The sequence below is a fragment of the Microtus pennsylvanicus genome, chromosome 7, assembly GCF_037038515.1.
Source record: "Microtus pennsylvanicus isolate mMicPen1 chromosome 7, mMicPen1.hap1, whole genome shotgun sequence".
In the NCBI taxonomy this organism is placed as follows: Eukaryota; Metazoa; Chordata; class Mammalia; order Rodentia; family Cricetidae; genus Microtus; species Microtus pennsylvanicus.
The window spans coordinates 7281145-7295975 of record NC_134585.1 but is presented as its reverse complement, the minus strand read 5'-3'; the positions used below and the strand labels follow the sequence as shown (position 1 = coordinate 7295975).

At 47.1% G+C, this 14831-nt stretch overlaps 1 protein-coding gene across 2 annotated transcripts in view; it reads right to left on the bottom strand.

Moving 5' to 3' along the window:
* Dnah8 (dynein axonemal heavy chain 8) overlaps positions 1–14831 on the bottom strand; it is a 224162-nt gene that overhangs the window by 24642 nt on the left and 184689 nt on the right. For both annotated transcript variants that reach the window (XM_075978795.1, XM_075978796.1), the window contains one exon: positions 10221–10381. In XM_075978795.1, the coding sequence (XP_075834910.1) occupies positions 10221–10381 (161 nt within the window). The remainder of the gene's footprint in view (positions 1–10220; positions 10382–14831) is intronic.

Sequence of the window (14831 nt, the reverse complement as noted above, 5' to 3'; positions counted from 1 at the left end):
ATGGGCAAAGCCCATCTCAAGTGCAAAGAGCTTCTCAGGGATGAGTCAGTGGCAAGCGTTAGGGGGACATTAAAACGCACCTCACAAACCACACTGGCCAGAAAGGCCCTCAGCTGACAGCGGCTGTTTTTCTTCCGCATAAGGGAGAGAATGACACCGCTTTCTCTCAGCATCCCTAGGTGTGAATTAAACATCCTTCTGTGGAACTTGGCACAGTAACTGTCAGACACCCAAGGAGCGGCTGATGGCGTTCTCACGCCTTCCACTCGTGCAGGAACTGTGTTCTGTGGGAACTAGAGGACTCTGTGGAATGGGGATTTGACCTCATTTGTGAATGGAGCAGAAGATAAGGACATGCCCCTGCCTCCAGCATTCCCATCTGACCTGATGAGCAGGTGCAGTTCCACGTGTGGACCTAGACATGCATGCAAGCTTCCAGGAGGCTGCAGCCACAGTGAAGGCACATGACATCACATCTTACACACCGGGCGCTCTGTGCATGTGGTCACTGTCAGAGCTCTCACGCTAGACTGAATGTTTGCCATTCCACCCAAAGTTTGGAGACTGACTCCATCTTACTCTTTAGGTGTGTGAACTTCAAAATAAGTAATGGGTGGTTGTGACCTGCCTGACTCGGGTGCTGGGAGGCAAACTCCGATCTTCTGGAAGAGCAGGAAGACTGTCTAACCACTTAGCCACCTCTAGAGTTGATTTTTAATAAAATTCCTTTTTTGGTGTGAGTAACCCCTGCTTAGATACTGGAGGTTTTAGAATGCATCAAAGTCCATTTAACAGTGGAAAGAAGAATCTAGGGAACACAGATACAGCTGAGCATAATAAAGCGGTAGAGAAAACATCTGCAATCAGTTCCTCAGTTTTGAGTGCAATCCGCGCATGTGTGTGTGCAAGTGTGTGCAAGTGTGGATGTGTAGGTGTGTGTACAAGTGCATGCACAAATGTATGTGTACGATTGCGTGTGTGTGAGAGTGCACATGCATGTGTGTGTGCAAGTATGTGTGTGCTGCTTCTCCCAACATATAACAACAGTAGAGGTCACAGTTCAAGTTTAAAAGTCATATAAAGTCTAACAAAGACAGACGTAACTCGGGCAAAGTCTATGCAAGGAGCTAATGAGATAACAGAAGGAAATGAGTCATAGTCTAATATCTACAAGTTATTATACCGGTTTCAGAAACTTAGATCCGTGTGTGATTCACGTGAGCCCATTACCTCCCTCCGGGATTAGATGCAATAAAAACAAAAGGCATGGATGAATCACTCTTAGAGAAGTGGAGAGGCCGCCATGGAGACATATGACAGAGCCCTGCTAAATAGCAAGCCACACTGGGTAGTGTTAAAATCCCCAACTTTCTCCTGAACAACCACACACACACACACACACACACACACACACACACACCCTGCACTCCCAGAGCTCTCTGTCTCTTACACAAAATGTGCCAACCAGACCCACTATCTTCATTCTCCTCTGTCCCTCATCAAATTTTCCCTCATGTCTTCGCTGCTGCCAACCTAGAATCCTCAGACACAGCTTCCTGTGACGGCACTCCCTGGAGCTCCTGGCTTCCAAGCTCTGCTTCCTGACATTTCCAGCGACTACTCCCATCTACCTCCCTACTGTTTCCAAGGAGATTATTCGTTTATTTATGAGTGTTTGTATGCGTATGCACACGTGCCCGCATGTGCCTGTGGAGGGCATCAGATCCCTGGGAGCTGGCATCACAGGTGACTTGCAAACTGCCCAGTGTGGGTGCTAGAAACCAAACTCAGGTCCTCTACAAAGAGCAGCAAGTCCTCTTAACTGCTGATCCATCCCTCCACCTCCCCCACCACCTAGAGAACTAGCCCAAATTCTTCCCCTAATACTCCAAATCTTCAGAAACTGCACCCCACCTTGGTCACATCTCCTTTCTGTCGGCATTGCTCCCCATGCTCTGGATGAGTTTGCATTTTGGATACCCTGCATTTTTATTTCTTCACACCCCTCTTTGATTGCTCCGTCCACTGTGTCTTGGTCCTTACTGCCTACTGTATTCTTCCTGGCGTTTCCCTCCTCTCCCCATGATGAAGCTATCTCCTCACTCACTCTCGCCCCACCCCCAAACTGACAACGGCACATCCGCTAATGCACGACTGGAATATAGCCTCTATCTTTGATTCCTAAATTGGGATTTATTGGGGTTTGGGGGTTTTGATTTTTTTTGTCTTATGGGGCATGTACACCATGGCAATGTATATGTAACCTGATTTTAGAGTTTATCCGATTGTCTTACGTATTTACCACTCATCCGTTGCCCTAATAGACAATGAACTCGGAGGATGAGAACAGCGTCTTCCTCCTCTTCATGTTCCTGAGCTGTCCAGACAGTGAGTTCTCAATAAATATTTGTTGGTTGAACTGAAGCCAGTTGGTTGGAATCTTATTAAACCTCAAACACAAAGGAGAGCAATTCTCCAATATTTAAAGGCATGAAAATTTAATTATCTGCCCCTTCTTATGGCAGACATTTACAGCACTATTGTTACAAGTTTTCCACTTCCTGACATTTCTCCACCTAAAGCCAGAGACGAAAACCACGTACGCGCGCGCGCACACACACACACAGAAAGGTAAATATATACCATTGGTTCCTTAACTGTTAGTAATTTAAATTTGTGTTTTCATGGCCTAGTTTCATAGGATATTTCTCCTCCTCTGAACTATTTGTACTTTTCTCATATTTTACGTGGCTTATGCTACACTTTAAAAGTCAAGGAATGGACGGCAAACATCTTTACATATTATCCCTCCAAACCACAGGGGAATCGGAGAGTCGAATTTCAAAACGAAGGAAGCTATTTTGTAATTATACCATCAACACAGATCTTCTAATGCTAAAGAATGAAACCCACAGTAAATTTCCATTCTTGCTAAGAAGGTCATTCTGTCCTGCCTGGTCTGTCAACAAAATACAGAATGCCCCGTGGCTGAGGGCATAGAGGAGCTCTCCAGCTGCCTGCAGCCTCGCATCCCCTCTGGAAGCCTGGCCTGCACACCCCTTATGGGGGCAGTGGAAGCTGTGTTACAGCTCCATGGGCAGGGCCATCTTGTTCTCTGAGGGCTACGGTCAAGCTCACAGGAGCTCCGGGCAAAGATCCTGATGGAGATGCTGCAGCTGCCTCTGCTGCATTCCCCCTACAAAATCACTTTCACAGCAGGTAGTTTTATTCTTTATGAGTCCTCAGAACACAGGTATTACTAAGGAACCCTCAAGAGTTGACCCACTTTGCATGACAGCAAGGCGAGCTCCCGGGTTGCTTCATCGCCCATTGGACGAGACACGAACGCAGTCCCCTAGCACTCCGGGCTTGCACCACTCACATTTCCTTTTCCACAGTGTGATTTTATGTTTGCAAAGGTACAGAAGGCAAAGCGTTCTCGTCAGCCGGCTCTGAGGGAGAACTGCAAATATCTCTCCGTGCCGCCAGAGCCCGAAGGCTTTAGGGAAAACAGTCTCCACAGAAGCTCCCAGGTGAAGCATGCCGACTGTCATAATCCAGGAACTTTAGTCCTGAGTTACTTCTTGGAGATTTCTCTTTGGAGCAAAGGTAAGGAAAGAAGCGATTTGGCCGCTGTAGCTTAGTGCTTCCGGGAGTCGCGAGTCACAAATAAGAAAAATGCAAAACAATTCAAAGAGAGCACTGTAAAATAAACAACCAAACACCTAATGAGAGATCGGCGCACAGTAATTTTCAGATCGGCACGTGAAATACCAATGAGCGTGACTTAAAAATATCTAAAACTCAAAGATTGCCAGTTAATTCCTAAAGGAGCGTGTTCACGTTTGCCCTGCAGAGAAATGAATGGGGAAGTTGTAATGAGGCCCTTGATAGATTTCGAAAGGTAGAATAATATGCATAACTCGCTAATGAGAAAAAGAGCCAAAATAAATAACTGCTTTTGACATCGAGATAGAGGAATTTGCAGAGTCTTTGGTACCTTATAAATCTAGATAATAAAATGTGAATACTCTGTGCATTTTTATGGCTTCTGTCACCAAGATAGCTAACCTCTTGGGAGAGATTTTACTTATTTGAAAGCATTTAATTCAGTGTGATTTCCCCCTCCACCACCACCTCCAGAGAAACAAAGACCACGGAGGAAGACTTGTGATTCTCTTCTACAAATTTCTCTCCTTAGAGATTTATGGACGTGAACTTCAGGAGGCAGATCCTCATAAACAGGGGGCGATTCGTCACCAAGGTCCACGACACCCACGGGACTACGTGGAAGCAAGATTACGGTTGAACGGCATGGCCTGTCAGAAAAAGCGGTGATCCCTTTGACTGGGAAAATCCATATAGGCTAAGCCGCTGCTTTGTAGAGTCCTTGCTTCGTTGGCTTCAACCATCCCCTCAACACAGCCCATATGGGACTGTAACTTCCCCCCTGCATGCTGTCTCATCCCAAATCCTATGTTATCCCCACCCTCCCCGGCATATACTGCAGAAGCACCTTGGATGGCACCATTTGACACAGACTTTGAAGAGCTGAGACTCACTGGGGTGGGAAAGGGTAGGTTGTAGCTGGGAAACTATGTCCCTTATTGCTTACTGCCTCCTGGTGGCCGCTAGGGAACAGCAAGGGAGCAGGAGGCAGGTGCCTCTGATAAAATTAAAGATTGTAATTTTAAAAGAAGGACAATTCAGGGGTAGGATTCTAGTCTGCACATATTCAGGGCCTAGAGGAAGAATTAGGCCCAAAACAGTGACCAGAAAACTTTCCAGAGACAGAGCTCTGGGATACCGCTGACGGCCTGGCCACAGCAGGAACTGGAAACAGCATGAAGCAGGAACTGGAGGCGACACGGGATGGAAGAGACCCAAGGAGAGACCAAATGGGAAGGTGGGAATTCAACTAGACCGGCAACTCTTGTAGAAAGAGATGTCCATCAGTGGGAGACACCATGGCTTTCTACCAGTTCCCTCCGAGTGTGCAAAAAGCTGAAAGATCTAGGCACGATTTGGAGAGATGCTAGCTTAGGCTTCCTGAAGTGAGCCTGCCAGATGGCTTCCCACACCCCCTCTATCACCCATGAGCAGCAGTGAGTGAACATAGGCTATAGAGGAAAGTCCTAGACCTTGGCTCTGCACTCAGGGAATCTGTCAGGTCTGTTTCGTAACTCGCCCTGCCGTTCTGCACTGCCCCATCACCATTCCTGATCTAGGCCTGCATCCATCCACACATCCCCGGATGTCCCCACCAGCTCTGGGTCTCCAGGATGTTGTATGAGGCTTCAAGGGGCTCTAGATAAGGTTGGGGAGGTGGCAGAGAGATGCATTGTGTTCTATGTGCCCTGGACACTACTGAGAGAGAGAAGAGCTGGAGGTGTGTGTTTGGGGGTGATCATTGGTTCAGTCTGGGGCTTGAGTTAATTGATAGAAATAATGCAAAAGACTGTGGTGAGACTTCATTACCCCTCTTCAGATCCCAGTGCAGACAGGTAGGGGATCCCCACTTAACAGTTTTGAAGCTCCCCCATCCCGACTCCAACTCCCATTTCAGACAGTTAGTGAAGCTCTTGGTCCTCCCCAGAGAAGCCTTTGAGCAGTGGGTGGCAGTTAACCCAGACACTCAATGGCTGGCCGAAATGCAGAGCCAGCCCTAAAATACACATCTAATCGCACCATCTCCCGAAGACCCAGGAAACATCCAGGAAGAGGGGGCAGGCTAAAAGAGCCCCAGCCAGGGGTGACTGCAGTAAGCAGTGTCTTCTGGACACCATGAGGACACTGCAGCAAGAACTCTTGGCAGCTGAGGATCCTTGTACCAGATCTGCCAGAGATCAAGCCAGCCAGCACTGCAGCGTGGGCGGAGATCATGAGGCCCAACCCACAGCCAAAGAGATAACACACAGCTGATGGCTGCTGGGGTGGGGGGCTTTTTCTGGGGTGTGGTAAGCTGTCCCTGCTCCAGTGGATGGCTGTACACTGAAGCATTCATGTACACACTGAAGCTCTGTCTAGACTTAGTGGGTTATATCAAAGAAGAGACATGGGAGGGGGACATGGTAGGAGGGCGTCGGAGGAACTGGACAGGAGAACAGATGGTTGATAGGATCAAAATCCACTGTGTGCATGAATGAAATTCTGAAAGCATAAATAATAGGCCACCTGAGGTCACCCTGTCACCAGACCACTCAGTTAAAGAACGACCACAACACTCGTGCATTCTACATGTGAGTCTGGTTCTTTGCCACAGTGTGCTTTTCCCACCAGTGACTGAGGACCCGTGGAACTGAGCCCTGGGAAGGAGGACCCCTGGTTTTTGGTGTGGTGTACACCTGTGTTAATGCCAAGTTGGACCCCCTGGTTTCTCTGGGGATACACTGACCAACTGCAGTAAAGTGGCTGGCCAGAGCTGCCTGAACAAGTATTTTAAGGGAGCTAGAACATTCCTTTTGGAGAAAGACTGGAGTGGCTGCAAGCTACTGAATTTCGGAACAAAGGCCTATAGAGCTAGAGGTATGCACACACTTCCATAATAAATTAACTGTATATACTCCATCCTGTATGCACACATTCAAACAAAGACTGCCTTGCAAAACTCCAGGTAAGCAAACATGAAGACGCAGATTCAACAGACAGTTTTCTTTGAGAACACAATTTATAAAACTGAACTACAAATGGAAATAGCAGGAACTAAACCTGCCAAAGAAGGAGCAATGCTGAAAGGCACTGGGCGCTGAGGGTTTCACAGGAGAACTCAACTCAATCTGTAAGCACAGAATTCGTTTGAGGGATTAGGGAATACCCAATATTTTATAAAGCAAACATAACCATCGGTTAACAATGGAACTGGGTAAAGATATCACACACACACACACATGCATGCAAGCACACACACACGCACATGCACATGTGCACGCACACAGACACACACACAAAGCTCAGGGGCAATATTATTTACGAGACTCAGTGCAATATCCTCCGAGTGAACTGCTGACCGTCTACACACACTAACAGGAAAAGACCAGGAAAGAGTGGACTGTTGACCGTGTACACACACTAACAGGAAAAGACCAGAAAAGAGTGGTAGTCAATTTCAAGACTAAATGGATAATTTGGATTAGAAGATCCGTTATAAATTATTTAGCAGTTTGGAGGACAGCCATATGATATGTTCCACAGATACTGAAAGGTACTGAATAAAATTCGGGATCCAATATTTGTTTCCAATGATAAAATAAATATGCAAGGTCATCTGGAAAAAATACCTGGGAGGGGGGCCGCAATGAAGGGGCCTGACCGCATAATAAAACATGAGCGTATTTAAATAGACCGTTACAACAAAGGAAGCCCAGACATGGGCCCACACACCCATCCAAGTTCCGCCCACATTTAGGGAAGCATCTCCAATCACTGATAATGGAGTACTGGATTGCCAGCTGGAAGAAGATGAGACTTCACCCACACTTGGATGCCACAGAAATTCTAGATGGCCTAAAGAGTTAAGCATAAACTCTAAAACCATGTAAACACCTAGAGAGGGGATGCTCGCTTCTAACCTCACACGAGAACGGGCCTTGCTGCAATCACTACAGACCCAGATGGGACACCAGCACCACCCACCATCTGATCACATAAAACAACAGTGAACCAAATGACAAACAACACTTGTACCTTCAAAAGCAGAGGCAAAACCAAACGAGAAGACAGGAAATGGTATTCCCAACATATATCACAAATAAAAGGCGGGAATCGTGTGTATGTGTGTGTACATATATGCAGGTATGATTTATATATATATTATTAAGTCTTATAAACAAAAAAGGACTAAAATTGCTCCTGAGGAAGAGTGGACAAGTTTTACACTAAAAAAGCACAGGAACAGAAACGTTCACTCGAAATAAGAAAGAGCATCTGTTCTCGTTTCATTTCTGTTGCTATGACAAAACACTCTGACCCAAAGCCACTTAGGGGAGGGGAGGGCTCGCAAGTCCAGAGCACAGTCCTTCATTGGCTGGTACCTGGTGGTACCTGGACGCAATCCCAATGCACGGGAGATGGAGGTAGAAGGACCAGATATTTAAGGCTGCCCTCAGCAACAGAGCAAGTTCAAGGTCAGCCTGAGCTTCATGAGAGCCTGCCTAACAATTTGTTTTTCCCCAACACTGGGAATTGAACCCAGAACTTGGTGCACACTAGGAAGGTATATTGGAACCACATCTCCAGCCCACACAGCAGTGATTTTTCTGATGTAATTACAAGCACACGGAGTTTTGTCCACTACTTTTCTTCCCCCACACAGGAAGGATCACATCCTATGGATTAGCCTCACTGATCAGACTCCTTAGAGTCTGGAAGGGCTTAGCATTACTGATTCAGCCCAGCAGGGTTTTCTGAGCGCCAGGCACAATGAAAGCCAGAAAGGGGTGAAAATGGACACAGGTTTGGGATGCAATAAAATTGCATCCAATTTATGTTTTAACTGGTGGCTGATAAATAAATAATGAAAAAGAGTTTGTCCGTGGCGGATACAAGAAAATGTTGGTGAGGGGGGTAGGGTCGGGGGAGGGACATTGAAAACAGTACTTAGGGTGACTACCGGGAGGAACCATTGAAAACACACGACACTCAAGCAAGGGCTGGAAGAGGTAAAGGGTGAGTCACAGCGGTATTTCTGGGTGTGAGTGTGACAGGAAGTACAAGTGAGGCTTATGGTCTAAGTAACAGGAAGTGATGGAGAGTTGGAACTGAGCTGGAAAGATGGACGGAGGGAGGGAACAGAGGTCTGGGTTATGTGTATGCCTGTATGAGGGCACCTTTGACCTGGGCCCACGATGAGGCAGGACTGCAGAACAATTCAGAGTAGAGGAGCTGGGTCGTCTACCTCACACATCAAAGCCTCGGCTCAAGCGAAACCACTTCCTTGGGCCTCCCTCCTTCACTGTTGGCGCTCATGCTGATCCCCACCGAAGCCCTTTAGATTGCCTCACTAGGCTTGCATTTCGGCTCACTGAACAGAGCCTCTCAGGGCAGCAGTTCAGAGGCAATGCTGCAGAGGTATCCCACTCTGTCACAGAGACTGAGATTTACCATTATTCATGGGTGGTGACAGCTTCTCTGGAGGGGCAAAGCATCACGAGCCAGATTAGAGGGTACAGAGGAGGGGAGCCCAGTGTGGGGCGTGGGCCGTGTCTGGATGGGAGGAGAACGCACTTGTGTAAGGGTACTGGAAGTGGAAAGTGCCTGTATGTGATGAAGGAGTTATTAAAATTACAGCCATGGCTCAGGGACCGGGGGAAGGGCAAACAGGCCCCCCTTTAAGCGAAGAGTCTTCCTCTGGTGGGCCACAGAGGAGACACCTTGCACAGGAATAACTCAGCTGAAGCTGAGTCAGGAGGTGGGGCAGGGAGATCCTTATTGATAGAGGACTGTCCAAAGAGAAACTTCATCTGGAGGGAAGGTGCTTGGGCTTGATAGGTATTGCTATGGCTTTGTGGGGTCACTGGGCTCTGGAGTATGTGCCCAGGAGAAGCTCAGGACCAGAAGGTTGCAGGTGAGCATGCATGAGAAGAGATGGTCCATCACAGAGAGGGTCAGACGGGACTCCACCTGCATGTGCCTTGCCTTCCCTATGTGTCTATGTGTGGGTATGTGCACATGAGTGCAGTTGCCCAAGAAGGCCGGAAGGGGGAGTCAGACACCCTGGAGTTACAGGGGTTGGTGAGCCACTGGACACGGGGGGGGGGGGGGCTGGGAACCCAACTTGGGTCCTCTACAAGACAGGCAAGCGCTTTTAACCACTGAGTCATCTCTCTAGTCCCCAGTGGTATATTTGAATGGATATTCGGAGAAAGAGATAAGGAGCGGGGAGACGACTATCAATAGAGAGCATCGATTAAAATAAAACAATAACTGGCTTCATGACAGGACAGAGAAGTAATCAACGCGTAAATTACAGCTTTCGAGTTGCCATAAACACCAGGCCATCGGGCTTTAGTGAGGAGGGCAGTGGGGAGGGCAGGCTGAGTTGTGACAGAGTTGTAATTGGAAGACAGGCAGCAACACTATTTCTCACAGGAAAATAAAAAGAAGGGAAAGGAGAGAGATTAACAGAGAAAATGAAATGCATAGTCTTTGCCAGGCTGAGTTACAAATGACACCTTCAAATTAAAAAAAGAGAGAGAGAGAAAAAAAAAGTGCCCAGAACTCACGTGATGTCAGCATTAGGGTGGAGCCCAAAGACCTCTGGGTTATCTAGGGATGGCAGAGACTGGATGTACTCAAAATACTGGTCCAAGGTTTTGCACACAGGGATTTTATATCCGGTGTAAAAACAGAATGAGGGCTCAAACATCTTCTCACTGAACCAGACCTATATGGGAGAGAGAAAAATAAAGGAAAATTGATGAAGATTAGAAGAGGAGGCTTATTTCCATTTTAATAGGGTCTCTCTCTCTCTCTGACTCTGTGTGTGTGTGTGTGTCTGTCTGTCTTTACTGTTGGTTTTGGAAGCATCTTAACAAAACTATCAGTGTAATAATTATCACATATAGGAAGGAAAAAGATAATCTACAAAAGAGAGGCCCTAAGTTAGCTGCAAGAACATATCCCGGGATAAAGGCTTTGGGTCCACGGCACATTTGTTATCCAAACAAGGACCACACCAAGGGGCCAGATGATATGCAGCCACAGAAGCAGAGTGAATTTTAGCCCTGTGCTTTCCCATTGCACAGGAACAATTAGGCCTCTGGTTGGCACCCAAGAGGAGATCCAGCCAGGGCATTGAGGGTGGGGCATGGCCGGAAGTGGGCTCAGAGGCCCGGCACTTGCTTAGCTTGAAGGAAGCCCTGAGTTCGCTTCTCAGTACTGAAAAGAGAAAAACATAAACGGTGGAGGAAGTGAGATAAGTTGCAACTCAGTTGGCTGAGTCCTCGTATAGCATGCACACAGCCCTGGGTTCCTTCTCCAGCATGGCTTACATGCAGCGTGGCAGTGTACTTCTGTAATGCCAGTACTTGGGAGGTAGAGTCAGGAGGGTCGGAAGTTCAAGGCCATGCTGAAGTACGTGGTGAGTTCACAGTGTATTTCACAAGAGTATTTTGGTTACCTCTGGTTTACCTGCAGCCATGAGGGCCCCTGAGTACCTCCTTGGCCTCACATCTCCCGAGGCAAGGCTCTTCTTTGGTGCTACGTCTACACAGTTTCACTCACAGATGCTAAGCACCAAGCATGCAGCTGCAGAAACTTCTCAGCACCTGCCCTCCCACTCAGAGCTTCCTTTGTTAATTAAGTTCTGTCCCTGGGCACCAGAAGCAAATGCACCTGCTGCCCAGCCTCCATTGTTGCTAGCCCGAAGGCACCCTTTTCTCGTTCCATATGAATTGATTGATTATCCGCAACAAAACGGTGAGAGAACAAATATACACTTGGTGTGAACAGACTTCTTTGGAGAAGGTGGGAAAAAGAGATGTTGAATGCCTGAGCTGGTTTGAGGCGACAACTTTGGTACCTAAGAGGGTGATTTTCCTAGTAGGGAAGGAAGTAACAGAACAAGAACGGAAGCAGGGTGAGGGTGGAGGAGACTGGGCTGTGCCTTGCCCATTCAAGCCCACTGTTTCTGGCAGTGTCTCTCCATCAGTGTTTGCGGCTCTTTTTAGATCCAGTGATTATTCTGAAATACTGTGTCCCGGTTTTCTCCGTGGCTCTATTTGCTTCAGCTTCACTCTATTCAGTCCCTGCCTGCACGGTACAGAGCTCAGAACCAGAACAGAACGCAAAGGAGAGAGACACGCAGTCCTTTCACTCAAGGATCTTGTGACCTGGTAGAGGGACAAGCCAGTTATGAAACAACAACCTTCCTAATACAGGGTGCGCTGAGGCAAGAGCCAGAAGGGCATGAAAATAAGCAAAGGGCACAGAGGGCTTAAGGCAGGAGGGAGGATGGCCAGGTGGATATAGGCAAGGGCTTATCAGGGACGAGTTTTGAAGACAAGTCTCCAAGAAGAGACTTTTTCTTTTCCTTTTTGTCTAGAGCACTTAGGACTTGGGTGGGTGGCTGGGGGCACACCAGTGAGTACCAGATGCCAAAGTGTGAGATGGATTGACAGAAGCCATGAAGGCTAGAGTAGAGAAAATACTGAGGGGAGGGAGAAGAGAGGGAAAGAGAGGAGAGTTCTCTGATGGATGATTGGACATGGGGCAGCGAGCGGAGTTTAATCTAAGAGTTGGGGAGCGATTTCAAGTTATTAAAGAAGGTGGCACTGTGTATATAGTCATCATGAAGACAAATGAGCTCTTAAGTGACGTGGGTGGCGTAAGTCACAGGAACATATCCTGGGATGAAGGCTGTGGGTCCACGGCACATTTGTTATCGAACAAAGGACCGCACCGAGGGGCCAGATGACATGCAGCCACAGAAGCAGAGTGAATCTTAACCCTGCGCTTTCCCATTGCTTTCTTTATGTACACCCAAGTATGCAGATTTGACACACCCAAATTGTATCCGACACACCCATATCAGATTTGACACACTCAGATTGTATCTGACACATCCGTAGCACATTTGACACACTCAGATCGTATTTGACACACCCACATCAGATTTGACACACTCAGATCATATCTGACACACCCAAGTATGCGAATTTGACCTACCCAGATCGGATCTGACACACCCATATCGAATTTGACACACACATATCGCCAAGGTTCACCAGACACAGAGAGATATGCAGAGGTTACTAATACATGTAGTACGAAATATGAGATCTACATGGAATTGTTCTACCGTAGTCTCTCGTTTGTTGTTGCTGTCATGATGAAATACCCTGACCAAAAGTAACTTAAGAAAGAAAGGGCTTGCTTTGGCTTATTGTTCCAAAGAGAGATAGAGTCCATGACGGTGGAGAAGGCATCGTAGAAGGACATGAGGCTGGTATGGTCGTCAGGAAACAGAGAGATCACACTTCAACCATACACAGGATGCAGAAAGAGAGGGGTGCGGAGGCAGAGAACAAGAAGTGTGGTCAGGTAATAAACCCTCCCAGTCCACCCCAGTGACGAACTTTTGCTGGCAAAGTTGTGTCTTCTAAAGGTCTCAAAACCAAGTAGCATCATTTCCTGGGGACACGGGACATTTCGCATGCAAACCATCACAGAGATTTGGGCAGGTACAAAGGAAAACAGCTACTATAATCTGGGTCTAGACTGACCACAGTCCATGAAACCACTGGGAAGTGGCGGGGCCTTTAAAAGATATGGTCTACAAGAGCTAGATCCAGAGGGGATGGTGGAGGACATCTTTCAGGGTCTCATTTCTCTTCCCTTGCTCTTCTAGACAGCTACAAACACCTTATCATCTCACTCGAAGCAGCCAAGAATTTCTTGCTGTCACCCTATAGCTGAGACCCTCACTGCTTGTTCACTCTGAGGGGAGACAAAGTCAGAGGAACACATCCTCATCTCCCCTGTTATACCTAGCGGTCCCTTTAATCTGCACTCACACCTGCCCCAAGGAACGCCTTCCTTCTACCAGGAGGGGGTGGGGGGACGTGAGGACAGCAAGCAAACCAATAGGCATATGCATGTGTGGATCAATATAGGTATCGTTTGCAGAATCCATTAAAGCGAGCAGTACAGGCATGGGATAAACACAGGGAGCCCAAATACCTCACACAAATAGGGCCTAGAGTGAATTCCTATAAGGAGGGGCTGGGAGCACAGCCCAGGGTTCAATTCCCAACACGGAGTAGGGCGCCCGTGAGAATATATCATGTGATAGCTTCATGTTTTATACACTTAAAAATATTGTACAGAGGAATGGAGATGTGGCTCGGTGTTTAGGAGCATTTGCTACTCTTCCAGAGGACCCCAAATCACTTACCAACACCTATATTACGGGCTCACAACTGCTTGTAACTCTAGCTCCAAGGGATCTAGTGTGCAACTGTCCCAGTTCCAAGAGATCTCATGCCTCTTCCAGCCTTCTTGGTCACTGCACTCAAACACACACACACACACACACACACACACACACACACACACACCACATAATTAAAAGGAAAAACAAGGAGTTGGAGAGATGGGTCAGCGGCAAAGCCCTTGATACTCCTGCAGAGTACCCTGATTTTGCTCCCAGCACCCATAGCATGGCCCACAACAGCCTTTAATGCCAGTTCCTGGGGATCCAACTCCCCAGCTCTCTTTTCTCACCTCCAAGGGCTCCTGCACCACATGTGTGCCCATGGAGGTGAGAAGAGGGCACCATGACCCTTGGAACTGGAGTTAGGGACAGTTGTGAGCTACCATGTGGGTAATGGAAAATGAACTTGGGGCTTCTGCAAGAGCAACACATGCTCATGACCACGAAGTCATTTCTCCATCCCTTTATATATACATAATTTAAAAAATAAAAAGTAAGTATTAAAACCCTCCAAACTTTAGGTACTTTTACAATTATTCAAAAACAGTTAATTGACTAAGACATATTTTCCTTTGAATTTCAATCACAGAGTTAAGTTCTTCATATACCATATTTATTATTTTTACACATTAGTCTCCTTTTTAGTTTGGTATTTCTCTATTCAGCTCTGATATACACCTACAGTCTCCTTCTTTCTGTGACTATTTAAATGTATTTAATGTATGTCCTGATATGTATTTCTCCCTGTGAAATATACATAGCTTACTTTATAGATCCCATTTTCTATTTTTTCCAGCTTCACTGAACAAATGTTTTACCATCTCTGCAGGCTGTCACATAGACCATTTCTTCTGTGTTTTACACCACTACCAGTAACTCGTCTTTCCCCCAGTGGATGCAG